The sequence below is a fragment of the Maylandia zebra genome, linkage group LG5 (assembly GCF_041146795.1).
Source record: "Maylandia zebra isolate NMK-2024a linkage group LG5, Mzebra_GT3a, whole genome shotgun sequence".
NCBI lineage: Eukaryota > Metazoa > Chordata > Actinopteri > Cichliformes > Cichlidae > Maylandia > Maylandia zebra.
The window spans coordinates 12,323,115-12,337,190 of NC_135171.1; the positions used below are offsets into that span (position 1 = coordinate 12,323,115).

Here is a 14,076-nt window from a genome sequence, read left to right on the forward strand (position 1 = left end):
GTTGCAGGGGAAGGCTGGAGCCCATCCCAGCTGTCTTAGGGCGAGAGGCAGGGTACACCCCGGACAGGTCACTAGTCTGTTGCAGGGCTACACTTAGAGACAGGCAATCAGTCGCACTCACAGGCAATTTAGTTACCACTTAACCCATCTCCACTAACTGCATGTCTTTGGAATGTGGGAGGAAGCCGGAGTACCCAGAGAGAACCCACACAAACACGGGGAGAACATGCAAACACACAGAAAGACCCTGGCCTGATGGGGCAATTGAACTCAGGTGGTGTTGCCATTTCAGTGGCGTAAGAGACAGAACGAGAAAACACACAAAGCCAATGAGTTACCTGTAATGTTTTAATCATTTTTCAATCTACAATGAGCTTAAAACATGATCAAAAGGCTATGACAAAAAAGGTAAAACAGGAATAAAATGTTGACTTTACAGCTACTTACATCAACTTTTCTATAAGAGTGGAACAGAGTGGAGTAAAATGAACTGAATTCACATTAAATGTTACAATACTCAATCATTACACAATTAAAAACCTGCCTAAAATTGTAACAGTTTGGTGAAGTTTTTTTTCCTTTTTGGCAAAAGTTGATATCCCTCACACACACACACACACACACACACGCTCTCCATTTTCTGACTTTATACATTATCATAGCATCTTCAAGTAACAGATATGGGAGGTTTTTTGGAACAATTGTTTAAATTAAGTTAAAAATCAGATGTAGACAGGGCTATGCAGCGAGAGAGTCCGAGGGTGCTAGCAACAAAAGGATAAAATTGATTGGTTCACATTTACAATGAGAAAAAAAAAAAAGTCCCTGATAGAAGCTGTAAAACAAAATATTCACATTCTGCTTGTTTAAGTAAATATTGACATGGTTGCAGTATTTTCCCCTTTGCCTGCCCAGACATCCCCTTCCATGCTCAACAATTCAACATAGTCCAGTTTAAAATATTCACCCAAACAGACAGCTTCTACGGTTGAGCCCTAACACACACAAGCACGCGCACGCACACACGCAAACACACATTTTCATTTCCTCAAAAGGCGCGTGGGTGTAGTTAAGGAATTCATTCAATTTTTTTTACTTTGTCTATCAAAATATAGAATTCATTAATAATACATGGGATGGCTAAAATACAAAGTGAGTGAACAAAGAAAATAAAATGATACAAAGCATTGTTTTTGCTTGATACAGTAGCTAAAAGGACCACAGAGTTCAAAGTTCAGGCATTGTCAGGTTTTTGTCCCAGAGTGTGGACAATCACAGAAGGTAAAAGGGTCTTTAAATTACAAGTAATAAGCCTTGAATCCTAGTCGTGGGTAAAGTTCAGTCTTGTTGCCCGATCTCAGATCAGATGTTTAGACTATCCACAACTCCCCCCTAACCCTTCATAATGGCCTCACATCATTTCATCTTGTCGCCCTTTTTGTTTTTCGCTCAAAATCTCTTAAATTCCTTGTCAGGTCTGGCCACGGAGCAAAATTCAGTAAAGCTAAAAAACAAGTATCCAATTTTTTTTTTTTTGGAAAAAAAAAAAAAAAAAAAAAAAAAAAAAGTATCATAGTTAAAACCACAAACTAAAATTCATAGTCGTCTTCTGCCATGTCAATGGCCCAGGCAAACTTCTCACGCTGGGTTTTGTTGTAGATCTTTTCCACGGGAATGCCCCACTTCTTACACCTACACCACAATGTCATAAAATAAAGGACAGGTTTTATTGCAGTAGTGCTTTTCATACTACATGTTACTACAAAAAGTAACAGGACACCTCTTAAATTGGAGTTGGTGCCTTGTCAGTGACCTTTGACCACCAAAATTAATTTGTTCATTTAGTACCTTTACTTTGTGACCATAAGGTAGAAAATTTAATAATCTCTTACCAAGCCACAGAAATGCGAGGATCCAGATAGTTGAGTTTGGAAGTACCGAGTGCAATCTGTTTATTCTCTTCTCGATCAGTTGCCTGCACTTCCAGCTTCATCAGTTGCTCTTCTATCCTCTGTACCGCTTTCTTCTTGCTCTCCACTGCCCTACAGAGAAAGCAGACAATGCAATACAAGCATGTAAACAAGATTCACAACAAGAGGGGAGAGAAAGAAAGAAAGAAAAAAACAAAACAAAACACTTTATTAAAACCTCTGACTACTTACTTTTTGGATTTTTCATCTTTTCGTACTTTGGCGTCTGCCTTGGCGCTCTTCAGTTCTCTCTTGGCATCAGCAAGCTGGTCCCTTTTAGCGTCAATCTAAGGATGACAGTAATCATTTCAGATGAGTTTGATCAATTTTATTTTTGATCAACTGGACCTTTTTATATTTTGGAGATTACATTTTACTGTCTAGACACTTCCATGCTCAGATTGTTTTTAACTTGAGACTATAGTTTAGTGTACCCCTACAGGGTGGCCAAAAATCAGAAGAAACATGATTCACATGGTGTAGCTCCGTCAGCTGGCTAGTGGCTATAAATCCCAAGGAAGCAAATGCCTAATGAAAAACTGTACTATAACCCCAAGTTGTACTGTGAATACTGCAATATCATTTAGAGGTCCCCCCCCCCCCCCTAAATTAGCAGGGATGACACCCAAAGTGCCTGAGTCAGGGAGTTTGAGTGCTCTGCATGGCACAACAGGAGAGCACTGCTTGATGGACACATCTCCAAGCATGGGTAAATCTGTCATGCATAAAAATAAAAGAACACAGCTGTAGGGATTTTTAAAAGTCAATTTAGATGACGGACAAAGTTAATTTTTTTTGTCTTCAAGTTGGAAAGAGAGGAGACAAAACTCATGGAACAATGTTCTGCAGTGCATGTTGGTCAGGCGGTCTTTAATTATTGTTTACAAAAACGCTTCAACCTTGTCAGCAAAGCCATTTAGTAAGTCATCTAATCCAAATGTGCCCACATGCTTGCCTTTTTGTTTAGGAGATAAACTACATAATTGCTTTAGTATGTGTGCACAAGGCCCTCACTACCCAGTTCCACCTTTTTGGTTCTGTAATCGTGTTAACATATTTCCTCAATACTCTGCATTTGAATGACTTCAGAGTTTTGATTTCTATGTAAAGTGGTGTGAAACTCCTCTTATGTTAGCAGCATTGTTGGTTGAGTTTAGAGTGAAAAGTCAAAAAACAAATATAAAAACTAAACTAAACAGAGCAATCTCCACACCAGGACTGGCAAAAGGAAACAAAATAAATAAAATAATAATTTAAAAAAAAAAAGGACCATTTTCAGTTCACTGGAGTATGAAAAAAGTTTTTACCTTTGACTGCAAGTTCTGCATAGACTTCTCAAATGTCTTCGGTGGAGCCCTCTGATGGTTACACAGAATGGCCACTGCCCTGTTGGCCCTGTTATAGGACAGGATTTTGGCCGGAATGTTCTCCTCCGCTAAGATTATGAACAAAATAAATAAATAAAGTTATCACCACCCTGTTAGCTATACAACAGCAGACAAACCTACATAAAAAGCTTGCCAATAACAACAAAACCAGAACACAGTTTGCCGTCTCCCCTTGTTATTTCTACACAATTTACGTGGAAAACACACCAGTCGTGAGCTCCTTCAGCTGCTGCTGCAGGGTGATAGAGGCGTTGTATGTACGGAAAACTTTGGCTGTCAGACCATCCATCAGCTCCTGAAGGTGCTTGTTCAGGATTGATGTCTGAGGAAGACATGCAATTAAGAAACCAAGTTTTAAAAAGGCAGATGGCGGTGCTATGAAAGTCATTTCAAATAAGGATTTATGTTGTGAATTCTCAAGTCATAAATTAAAGGGGATTTGTTTTCTTTAACTGGGTATATTTTACTTACATTCAGCCGATCAAATAGGTCATCATCAGGCTCTTTGTTCTCCATAAACAACTGTAGATTCTTAAATACCTGGAAAAGGCAAATCACACATAAATAAAGAAGCAGAGTTTACACAAAAGTACTGCATTTCAGTAAGAATGGTGCTCACCCTCTTCTCCACAGGGACTCTGTTGTAGTAGCGGATCGAGTCTTTACCCAGGAAATCAAACTCAACTACGTACTCTTGACCCTCGTTCTCTGGATAGAGTTTGATGTGTTCAACTCTCAGTGAGCAGCAGCCCACAGTGTCTGCAGTCTCTCCTTCTTCCTTCTCATTACCCGCTCTCAGAGCCAGCTAGTGTACACCAGACAAAGACAGTACCTTAAATGAGGTAGTGTTCAAGAACGCACCAACCCTCACATGCAATGTGAAGTCATTACACCATAAAACCTTCAAAATGCACCCACTCGATAATGCAAATAGCAGTAACAGGACCTCACCTTATCAATGAAATAGAGAGCCACAGCCCTCTGTCTGATCCTCATCTCCTTGGACTTCCAGTCTTCGCGGTACTGGGCTCTGATGCGGTCCACACATTTCTTCAGTCGACGTGCCGTTTCATACTTCTGCCAATCCTTCTCTCCCTGCAGGCAAAAAGATGAGACAGGAGTAACAAATTAGGCAAAGGTCTACATAAACAAGCATGCCCAATTTGATTTATGTGACAGCCAATTAAATTAGGTTTTTCCACAGGACAGGAGTATGTTGTGTCACTTTTTAAAAAAAAAAAAATAAATAATAATAAAATCTGCTCTTGAAAGGTCTCAATTTTTACATTCCAGTGGAGCAAGCAACACAAAAGAGTCAGGAAAGTTTTAAGGAGACCACTGGACCATACAGCATCATTTCAACTTTGACTGGAGACAAAAAAAGTCGTTGTGCATGTGCCAGCTATGGTGCCTACCTTGATTCGAGAGCTCGGGTTCAGCATAATGTACTTGATGGAGCCTTGAATGTTTTCTGTCCACGACACCAGCCAAGTCACCTTATTGTCATGACGAACTTCTTTCCATTTGGTGCCGGGAGGAGGCTCAGGAACCTTGGAATCCCTATTATGGAACAGTGAATATTTAGTTATCACATTCTGCATTAAAAGCTGGTAATCAGCACGAGGAGAAAATAAAACTACTTTACACACTTGCTGCAGTTGATGATAATGTCTTGGGGCCTGATTCGGCGTTTGAGCATCCCCATTTTAGGATGGTCTCCACGACCACGAAACAGGCCTGGGGGCTCAATGCGGAAGTTAGCAATACGTTCCTTGTGGTTGTCCATGAGGCAAAAGCCATATTGCTGCAAGATGCGTTCATTCTCTTCCTTTATTTTCTACAAAAGGCATAAAAATTAAAAAAATTAAAAAATAAATAAAAAAGCTTCATTTTGCAGAGGTCCTTTAGGTACTCACTGTTCACTGGAACCATTTAAGTGCCAATTTTAATCAAATCACAGCAGCCTAACATTATGAATTTCTTCCTGACTAACTGATCAAGTTTCACAAGATGTGTGATATCAGTGGGGAAATACAGAATTAAAGCCAAGGAGAACTGAAACACACTTTTGTTATTAGGTACATGACATCCAGCATGGCAGAAAACTCTAGAGCCCTCTACAGGAATCAATGAATGTAAGGGTTTAAGGTTAATATGCTGTGTGCTAGTGATGGGACGTTCTGTATCGAGGCTTCGGAGCGTGTGTCGAGTAATGGAGGGGGCGTTTCCGCGAAGCGCGTATCGAGGCTTGCTTCATTTATGGGAGGAGCTGAAAATGATGACGTCCGAAGCCTCGCTGCCTGGCTGTACCACGTGACTGGTTCAGGAAGCGGTTCGAACTTTGCCGCGAGATATGACAGCGATATAAACCCCTCAGACTTCATTCAAAAATGTGGGTGTTTGATGGAGAGTTGCGGTTAGTGAGAGTTTGGAGACCGTTTGGAGGTTTATGAGAGTGAGGAAAGTCAGGAGAGAATGGAGCCAGCTAAGAAGAGGAGGATGTCCTCCCCTGTGTGGGAACATTTTGATCTTATTCCTCCCAACAAGGTATGTAAATTTCTACAGAAGATGTATTTTCATGATACTGATGGTGCAATACAATTTATGTTGAGCTGTCTTGACTTTTGTACAAGGTGAAGTGTTTGCTATGTGCCAGGGAGCTGGGATATAACAACAACACCTCATCCATGCTTAGGCACTACAGAGCTTTGCATGAGAATAAGGGGGACACCGATTGTGGAGCAAGACCAGGTGAGCCATCAAATGCAATGATAATATAGGATGCAGTAATGTTACTAAATGATATAACAATATTATACAACTGTTATAAGTTACGTGTGTGATATTTATATTTGTGCTTTATCTTTATTGTCTTTCCTCAGGAGAACAATCTCAAATAGATGAAGACCTAGTTAGCATGGTGATTGAGGACTCCCAGCCATTTAGCATTGTGGAGGACAAAGGATTCAAAAGATTTGTTAAATCATTAAATCCTAGCTATGTTCTCCCCACTAAAAAGGTCATAAAAGCAGTGAAAATTTAGTTTTTACAGAATAAAATGTGAACAGGCAGTGTGTAGCTGTCCATACCTCAACGTTACAAAAGCACAACTACTGTCCACACCCCAACCACACCTCACAGTAAATGATCATTTCCATTTCAAGCATTTCCAAATAATCATTTCCCATACTGCCACTATAAATATACACAGTATACTGCCATCACTACAATATACATGTTTTACACACTCCTTTTGTTGTTGACATTTACAGGCTGTGTGCAAAATGCCACACTCTTCAAATTCATGCCAGCTATTATTTTTACGTCCAGTAGGTGTCCTGCTAGAGCAAATGAAGCTTCATGAAGCTTCGCGTTGGGGTGAACCAATTGGATGAAAAGCTTCAGTGCTTCATGGGGCTTCATCTGCCCATCACTACTGTGTGCCCCACTACACGTAGGCAGCAGCTTACTTGTTTTTCCTCCTTAGACATGGCTTTCCTTGCTTCAGATTGTGCCTTGAAGTAGTTGCTCATTTCACCGAAGTCACACTTTTTCAGGTCTGTGAGCTTAGCCCTTTCTTCTGAAGTCATTTCCTGTGTCCAGAAAATTTTGAAAAAAACTAAAGTAAATCAAAGAACAGATTTTTTGATATATATTTTTTTTTATTTTATTGACAGGAGCAGAGATTTTAGGCTTACCTTCCTCCAATCTTTAAAGAAATTTTTACGGAAGATATCCTTGGTGGTATATTCATGATCCAGCATTTTGGCAAAGAAGGTCGCTACCTCCTCCGCTTCTGGGCTGAGCTTCATATGTTTACCTGAAATGTAAAAGTCAGACATTTATAATCACCTCAGAGTCCTTCACTAGCGTACAAGATGAACTGTGCAAAGCCTTACCATCATAGTAAAATTTGACATGGCTAGGAAGAGGTTCATACGCTGGTGCAAACACTGGCCCTTTGTGTTCAAGGAACTTCCATTTGACACCATCTGTGTATCTCTCCTCTTCCCACCTAGAATCAAGCAAATAAATCATTTTTACATAATGACAGTGAAAATAACAAAAACAAAAAACCAGCAACAATACATCCAGCTGTCCTGTCACCACACTGATAAGCATGTATGATTGGTACAGCTGGCTAACCCAATTAACTCACCATTTCCACTTCTCCTCAGGCTCTTTCTTTGCTTTCTTTTTTCCATCGGTTACTTCTTTTTTGTGTTTTGTTTTTTTGGACTTAATGTCCTGGGAAAAGGAAGTGAAAGTATTTAGTTCTTTCTGACAACATAGGGATTAACATTTAACACAAAAGATATGGCAGCAAAACAATTCTGCCCTCTACTAAAGTCTCTTACTTACCTCGTCTTGTTTCCTTTTCTTGGCCTTCTTGTCATTTTCAGTTTTTATTTTTTTAGGTTTGAATTCAGCGCTGAAACAAAAACACTCTTTGTCATCAGGCCTCAGCGATACAACTTTACTTGCATGGATGACTACAGATGCTCTAACCTAGTGAAACAGACTACAGTCTATGAACAGAGAACTTACTCGTTATCATCATCATCTCGTTCTCTTTTTAGAGACCTCTCGTGTTTTGGAGAGTGGTAAAAATCATCCTCAGGCTCAGACTTCATATACGGTGGGCTGCCAAAGAAAACGCATTAAAAACAGAAGTTAGATAGCTTCATATGAATGCTGCATCCTGACAGCACTTAAGAGCAACGTATAGTGCTGACATACCTGGCAAAGCCATTCTCCTTTTCCTTTTTTATTTTCTCATCAAAGGACTTCATCTGAAATGTTTACACAATGGCAGTAAGACAGAAGAGCCTGAAGTGCAAATGACAACTATGCCCACATACACGCAAAATTATAAACTCATACTTCCATTATAAAACCTCTCTACAGGGTTCAAAACTAATCTGAGAGCACCAAATCTAAGTAGATAAACACTGATATCAAGAGCAGTTTGACAATACAATACATTATTATTTTAAGTAGACAACCCCATTAAGACTGTGCAATATGAAATATACCATAATGACGTTATGTCAGTTATACTGCAAACCAGTCCCTGCCACAGACACAAACCTCTTCTTACAAACCTATGCAAGAATCCCGTGAAAGAATATGGAAAGAGTTTACGAATGAGAAGCAAAAGGAGTTTAAGTGCTCAAGCTAGAGCAAAGTCTAATGTTAGAACAGGCTTTCGCATTGGATGCCATAGAAAGACTCATGAAGATAACAGCATCCATTACAACATATCTATAGGGTTTTGTGACTTTAAAGCACTCTATTTAAGGTACACGACGCCCCGCTGAAAACACTTCACCTAAGTTGAACTGCCTCATTTATATTACGAGTGTCGAGCCAAAGTAGTGGAGGAAATCCACAACGTAGCATACTACGCTGCAACAGCAGATGTATGGACGACTTGAACAACGTATCCCTGCACGAGCTCAATGGTGCACTTCAGAGACTGGACACTCAGCATCCAGCAGTAAGGATAGCTGGAAACATCAGGAAAGCTCTGGGGAAACCTTGGGACTGTGTGGGGGTCATCTAGCATTTATCATTATGGATGTCGCCACACAAGTCCAATATGTTTTTAGTTTTTGAATTTAAATATTAAAGAGCAACAGCACTCTTTCCATATAGTGATTGTGATTTTGTTAGTGGGATAAGAAATGACTAACAGGAAATGAAATTCTGGTCATATCACACAGCTCTCCCCCTCCCATTTATCACATCTTTAAAAAAAAACAAAAAAACTATTTTAATCCATAATACCAGTGTATGATTTAGACAACATAATTGCCTAATGTAGCATCACTAAAATTAATTTGTAAATGTTACAATCATGTAGTTCCTTGGCAAGTCACCTTCTCTTCTTTCCTCTTCTCCTTGTGCTTTTCCTTATACTTGTCTGTGCTGCCATCTTTGTGCTTCATCTTTTCCTTCTCCTTATCTCGGTGCTTTTTATCAGAGGAATCCTTGTGATCACTATAGTGTTAGAAATTCACAACTTAATTTAACCTCATTCAGTTTCCACTATTTAAAGCAATCAAGCATGTCTAGCGAAGCACAAACACACACTATACCTGTTTCCATATTTTGATTTCTCCCGCTCCTTATCCTTCTTGTGGTCCTTATGTTTGTGTTCCTTCTCTTTATATTTGTCTTTATGCTTGTGAGAGTCTGAAAATAAAAACTGTATTAAATTTCAAAATAAACAAGACAATGATACAATGACGCACTGAATTAAAAACAACCGTCTGCTCACACTGAGGACTAATATGCAAACATGTGAAAGTGTGTTTTAATGCATAAGTAGCAAAAACAGAGTCCTCTCAAGCAGCCAAGATTGATAATGTCCAGAAAACTAGTCTTAAATGACAACTTTAACAGTCCACCTGTGTCTATTCTCTTAGTAGAAACAAATTACTCAGTACAAAAAGGTCTGTCCCAAATGAATGTCATGCAGGCTGCAAATAGATAATGTATTACACAGCAGCACAGCACCTCCTACTGCCACTATAAGCCGCATGCTTTGGACAATATGAAGCAACTAGCATGTTAAAACATGCAAGAGAACCAAATAGCCTTTTGAGTTTCTTTAATGTGCAAGCCAAGACTGGAACGTAATCCTAAAAGAGAGAGTTCTCAAAATTAAAGAGCTAACACCCCAACATTGTCATTAACAAATGCCAAATTAAATCTGGTTCTTTTACAGAAACTGTCCTTAGGTCTAAGGCAAAAGGAGATCTGAGAGCTTCTAGCCCATCTAACCAATGTGAATGTCTACATTTCCTAGAGTACAAGACAAAAATGGCACACATGTACCAATCATGAGAAGTTTAATCAGCGACCAAGCCCGTCTCAGAACAGATTCAGATCTTGCTCATTTAGTTCCTTTTAATTCGGATGTCTTTGTTCAGCCATTAATCCAAAGATGAGTTTTATTCTACTCCGATTTATGCCAGACTGCTTAGTGAAATTAAAAGCACTGTTACTAATAAACTACAAAGTTGTGCCAATTTAGCCAAGCCTGAAAGTAAAGACCGTGTTAGCTAAGGGTCTGCAAGTACCACAGACAAATGTTGCCCTGGTGCAGAGTAATCAGAAGTGGAGTTGTGTCATAGCTAGGGGTGGGCCATGTCATATCACTCACAATAATACAGCTGAATTGGGGGGGAGGGGGCGGGTTGCCTCAGAGAAGAAGAAAAAATTTAAAAAAAAAAAAAAAAAAAAGTGTCAATTTCATGGCATAACCATGTCACCCGATTACACTTAAGTGGGTCAAGAAGCACAAACTTATTAAAGTTGTGAAGGTGAATGCAGCATTACTGCTGAAGGTTTAGTTCCCAAAAAGAGCAGCTACTTCATTGGTGTGGAATATTTTGGATACAAATGAACAGATACAGAACAGACCACGATAGCATGCAAGGAGCGCAAGAAGTCAGTAATATAGAAATACGGGAAATATCTAACTTATTTCACCATCTCAAGCATCAGCACCCGAGTCTGTACCAGGAGTGTTTGAAAGCCAAGGAGGAAAGCTCTGCAGCTAATGCTACAAAACTAAAACAAAGTGAGCTAGTTCATCATGGAATCGCCGAGTCTCGCCAGTTGTACTCCATATGACAAGAAAGAAAAGCAAACGCAGGAACGATGTCACCATTTGTTTGGCGAAAGACATGATGCCAATCCAAACGCTGGAAAAGGGAAGACTTCATGCAGCTTATGAAGAAGCTAGACTTGTGATACACACTCCGAAAAGGACATTTTTCCAAGACTGCACTCCCAAACATTTAAAGATTGTATTTTTTGTAAACTGCACTGTAGATTTTATTTTGTTATACCATTTGCTTTAAACAGACCTTTTCCACTCAAAGAACAGAGGGAGAATTTACTTTTAGTCTTTAAAACTGAAAGTTAATAATTAAAGTTATTGTACTAAAAGTTAACTGTTTAATATTTTAAGCTTATACAATATTTCAAGGCAATTTGTTATGTTTATGCTGCCAAATGAATAACAATTTTTTTCTGTACTTTGTCATACTGTCAAAACACAGTGACATATCACGATATTATGTTTGGACTATATCCCCCCCATCCCTAAACACAGCAGTATAAATGCCACTTGTAAAGAAATCAACCTTAATAATTTTATAGCTTATGAACTTAAAACAGTGCATAGAATGTAATAGAAATATAGCACTTTATTGTCATTGTACATGTACAACAAAATTGTGGGAATCCTTTTACCAGCCACAATTGAACAAAAACTAATTAACTTACAACATTTTTTTAAAAAGTGTTTTTTCCCCCCAGTTACCAGTAAATTATGGTTAATATTCTGATTTCACACACGTGATTGTAGCATTTAAAAAAAAAAAAAAAAAGTCCTAAGCTCACTTTAAACTTTGAGACGTTAAGTCCATGTAATATTCAATACTCAAAGTTGCACTGTGATGGGTAATGAAGAGCTTCTAACTTGATTTTGAAACGTGAGTGGACCTAAAAATGATCCACTCTTTACCATAATGTGGGAAAGTAAAGTCCCAGTAGCGACAAAAATAAGCGCTTTTAATATCGCGCATTTAAAAAGAAATAAAAAATAAAAATAACTACAGTCGCTGGCCTCCACTTGGTTATCTTAATGAAGCACTATGACTTTCCATTTTCCTCCACACAGCCATCTGCACTTCACAGCCTGGGTTCAGCTTGCAACAGTCAGGCCGCTACACCGAAAAAGAAAATGGCGCAGAGACTAAGTCCTCAACCCCCAAACCCTCACTTTCAGGGGAGAAATATGCTGTTAAAAGCTCGCCAACAAAAGATACTAAAACGATAAACTAATAAAACACCTCCAGCTGCGTGGTAATATTGATTCAAATCGTTAAAATAATGTACGGAAAAGCTTTTACAAGGCCTCCCTTTTGAACAATAGACGCTTGTGAGTGAGACAGAGGACTTAGTCTCTGGACGCCATTTCTGTCCTCTACAGAGAACTAACGTAATGTTAGATGTGATCAGTTAAGACAGGACAGACTTTGAGAAGAATCCTCCTTTACCTTTGTTAGTTTAATGTGATAAACTTACCATTGACCCGGGAGCCACAGTCAATCTGCAAAAAAAGGAAGGATGAATGTTAAAATTCGCAGTAGATAAGCTAACTAGCTAGCTAACTAACTTTGAACTTACTGGATGGCAGAGCGAGTTTTTTCGCTACTAGCTAGCTCGGTTAGCTTCCTATGCTGAATGGTAATGGCTTAGCGGCCGAAGCCGCTGCGGCTAACACTGGTTACAGCTAACGTTATACATAAATATATAATTCCGGATGTAAACTGTAAATAATACATTTGACATATTCAAAGTAGAAACGTCACGAGACTGTCAAGACGCAGTAAACAATAAAATGAGTTAGCTTACAAACATAGCCACTTAACGTGCGCTAGCAGTCACTGCTAGCCGAGTACCCGTCAAACCAAATAGAGTAGCCGGAGACGGTACCCGGTAACCACCGGTGATGACATTTATAAAATACTTTTAACATTACCTGGTCCTCATTGTGGGAATGGTCCCCACTCATTTCTAAAACGCTGTTTGACTGTTAAATCAAAAAAATGTAAAACGTGTAGGTTCCCACACACCGGCGAGGAGATGCAGGCAGAATGAAGAAAAGACACGGTTGTGTAAGCGATATCTAAGTCCCAATTGTACGCTAATGCGCATGCGTTTTAATTTAAATGGTACAGATCATCATAGCTCCTCCTTCTAAAAAAAAACGTGTTGCTTTCCAGGCCCACTGGAGGAGCGAGGTTCACATGTTCCTCGCGTACAAGCCAGTTCAAGCTCAGGACTGCATCTCGTCTGTGTTCACTTGACCCCCCATGTGAATGAGAACAAAACGAAGCAGCAACTCTATTAAATCACGTGTAATAATAACACACTTTAAGTTACATCTTAGTATGTCAAATACCACAACTGGCCACATTACAAATGTGCAAATGAGATAAGATTTTTATTATGTGAGAATTATTATGTGGGTTCAGTGATTTTAATGATTTTAAGTGTGTTCTACATGAGCATTTCATACATTTCATACATGCATATGAAATGTAACAGAGAAGCCTGCCCTGCCCTTCACAACCTTGACAGCCAGCAGGCCTATTGCATAACAACTTAAAGGCAAAGGAGTTGCTGTTTCAGGCAGTCGAAATAATAGCTCAGAATATTGCGCGCGCGCACACACACACACACACACACACACACACACACACACACACACACACATATATACACATATATATACATATATACACATATATATACATATATACACATATATATACATATATACACATATATATATATATATACATATATACACATATATATACATATATACACATATATATACATATATACATATATACACATATATATATATACATATACATATATATATATATACATATATATATATATACATATATATATATATACATACACACACACATACATACATACATGGTATAAACACACGGTGAACATCATTTTTTTAAGTTACGTCAAGGGAACTTGAAAAAGAAGAATTTCATTGCTCAATGTAACCATTTGTGTTTTGCAGTGTATATGACAATAAACTTTTTGAATCCTGAATAATAGTTTTTCTGATCTGAATACACATGCTAACATCTAAAACACAAGTA

At 38.7% G+C, this 14,076-nt stretch overlaps 1 protein-coding gene across 1 annotated transcript; it reads right to left on the bottom strand.

Moving 5' to 3' along the window:
• Positions 1-330: 330 nt before the first annotated feature.
• Positions 331-13,085, bottom strand: top1a (DNA topoisomerase Ia). The gene is made up of 21 exons (XM_004571901.6): positions 12,921-13,085; positions 12,464-12,488; positions 9,460-9,556; positions 9,241-9,361; positions 8,099-8,151; positions 7,907-8,002; positions 7,721-7,790; positions 7,518-7,606; positions 7,258-7,373; positions 7,057-7,178; positions 6,829-6,951; positions 5,008-5,195; positions 4,774-4,918; positions 4,310-4,453; positions 3,978-4,163; positions 3,830-3,898; positions 3,566-3,680; positions 3,278-3,405; positions 2,163-2,257; positions 1,893-2,042; positions 331-1,692 (listed from the first exon to the last, which is right to left on the bottom strand). Exons 1-21 carry the CDS (start codon positions 12,951-12,953, stop codon positions 1,590-1,592), a joined length of 2,268 nt encoding a protein of 755 aa, XP_004571958.1. The 5' UTR covers positions 12,954-13,085; the 3' UTR covers positions 331-1,589.
• Positions 13,086-14,076: the final 991 nt, after the last annotated feature.

What these genes read in the sequence shown, in the direction of transcription:
- top1a (XM_004571901.6), bottom strand. Translation starts at nt 12,953, where the DNA reads ATGAGTGGGGACCATTCCCACAATGAGGACCAG. An exon ending in GCTGAAGGAGCTCACGACTG is followed by an intron (nt 3,406 to 3,565) that starts GTGTGTTTTCCA and finishes TCATAATCTTAG; the next exon opens with CGGAGGAGAACATTCCGGCC. An exon ending in CCTCGCATTTCTGTGGCTTG is followed by an intron (nt 1,693 to 1,892) that starts GTAAGAGATTAT and finishes ATTGTGGTGTAG; the next exon opens with GTGTAAGAAGTGGGGCATTC.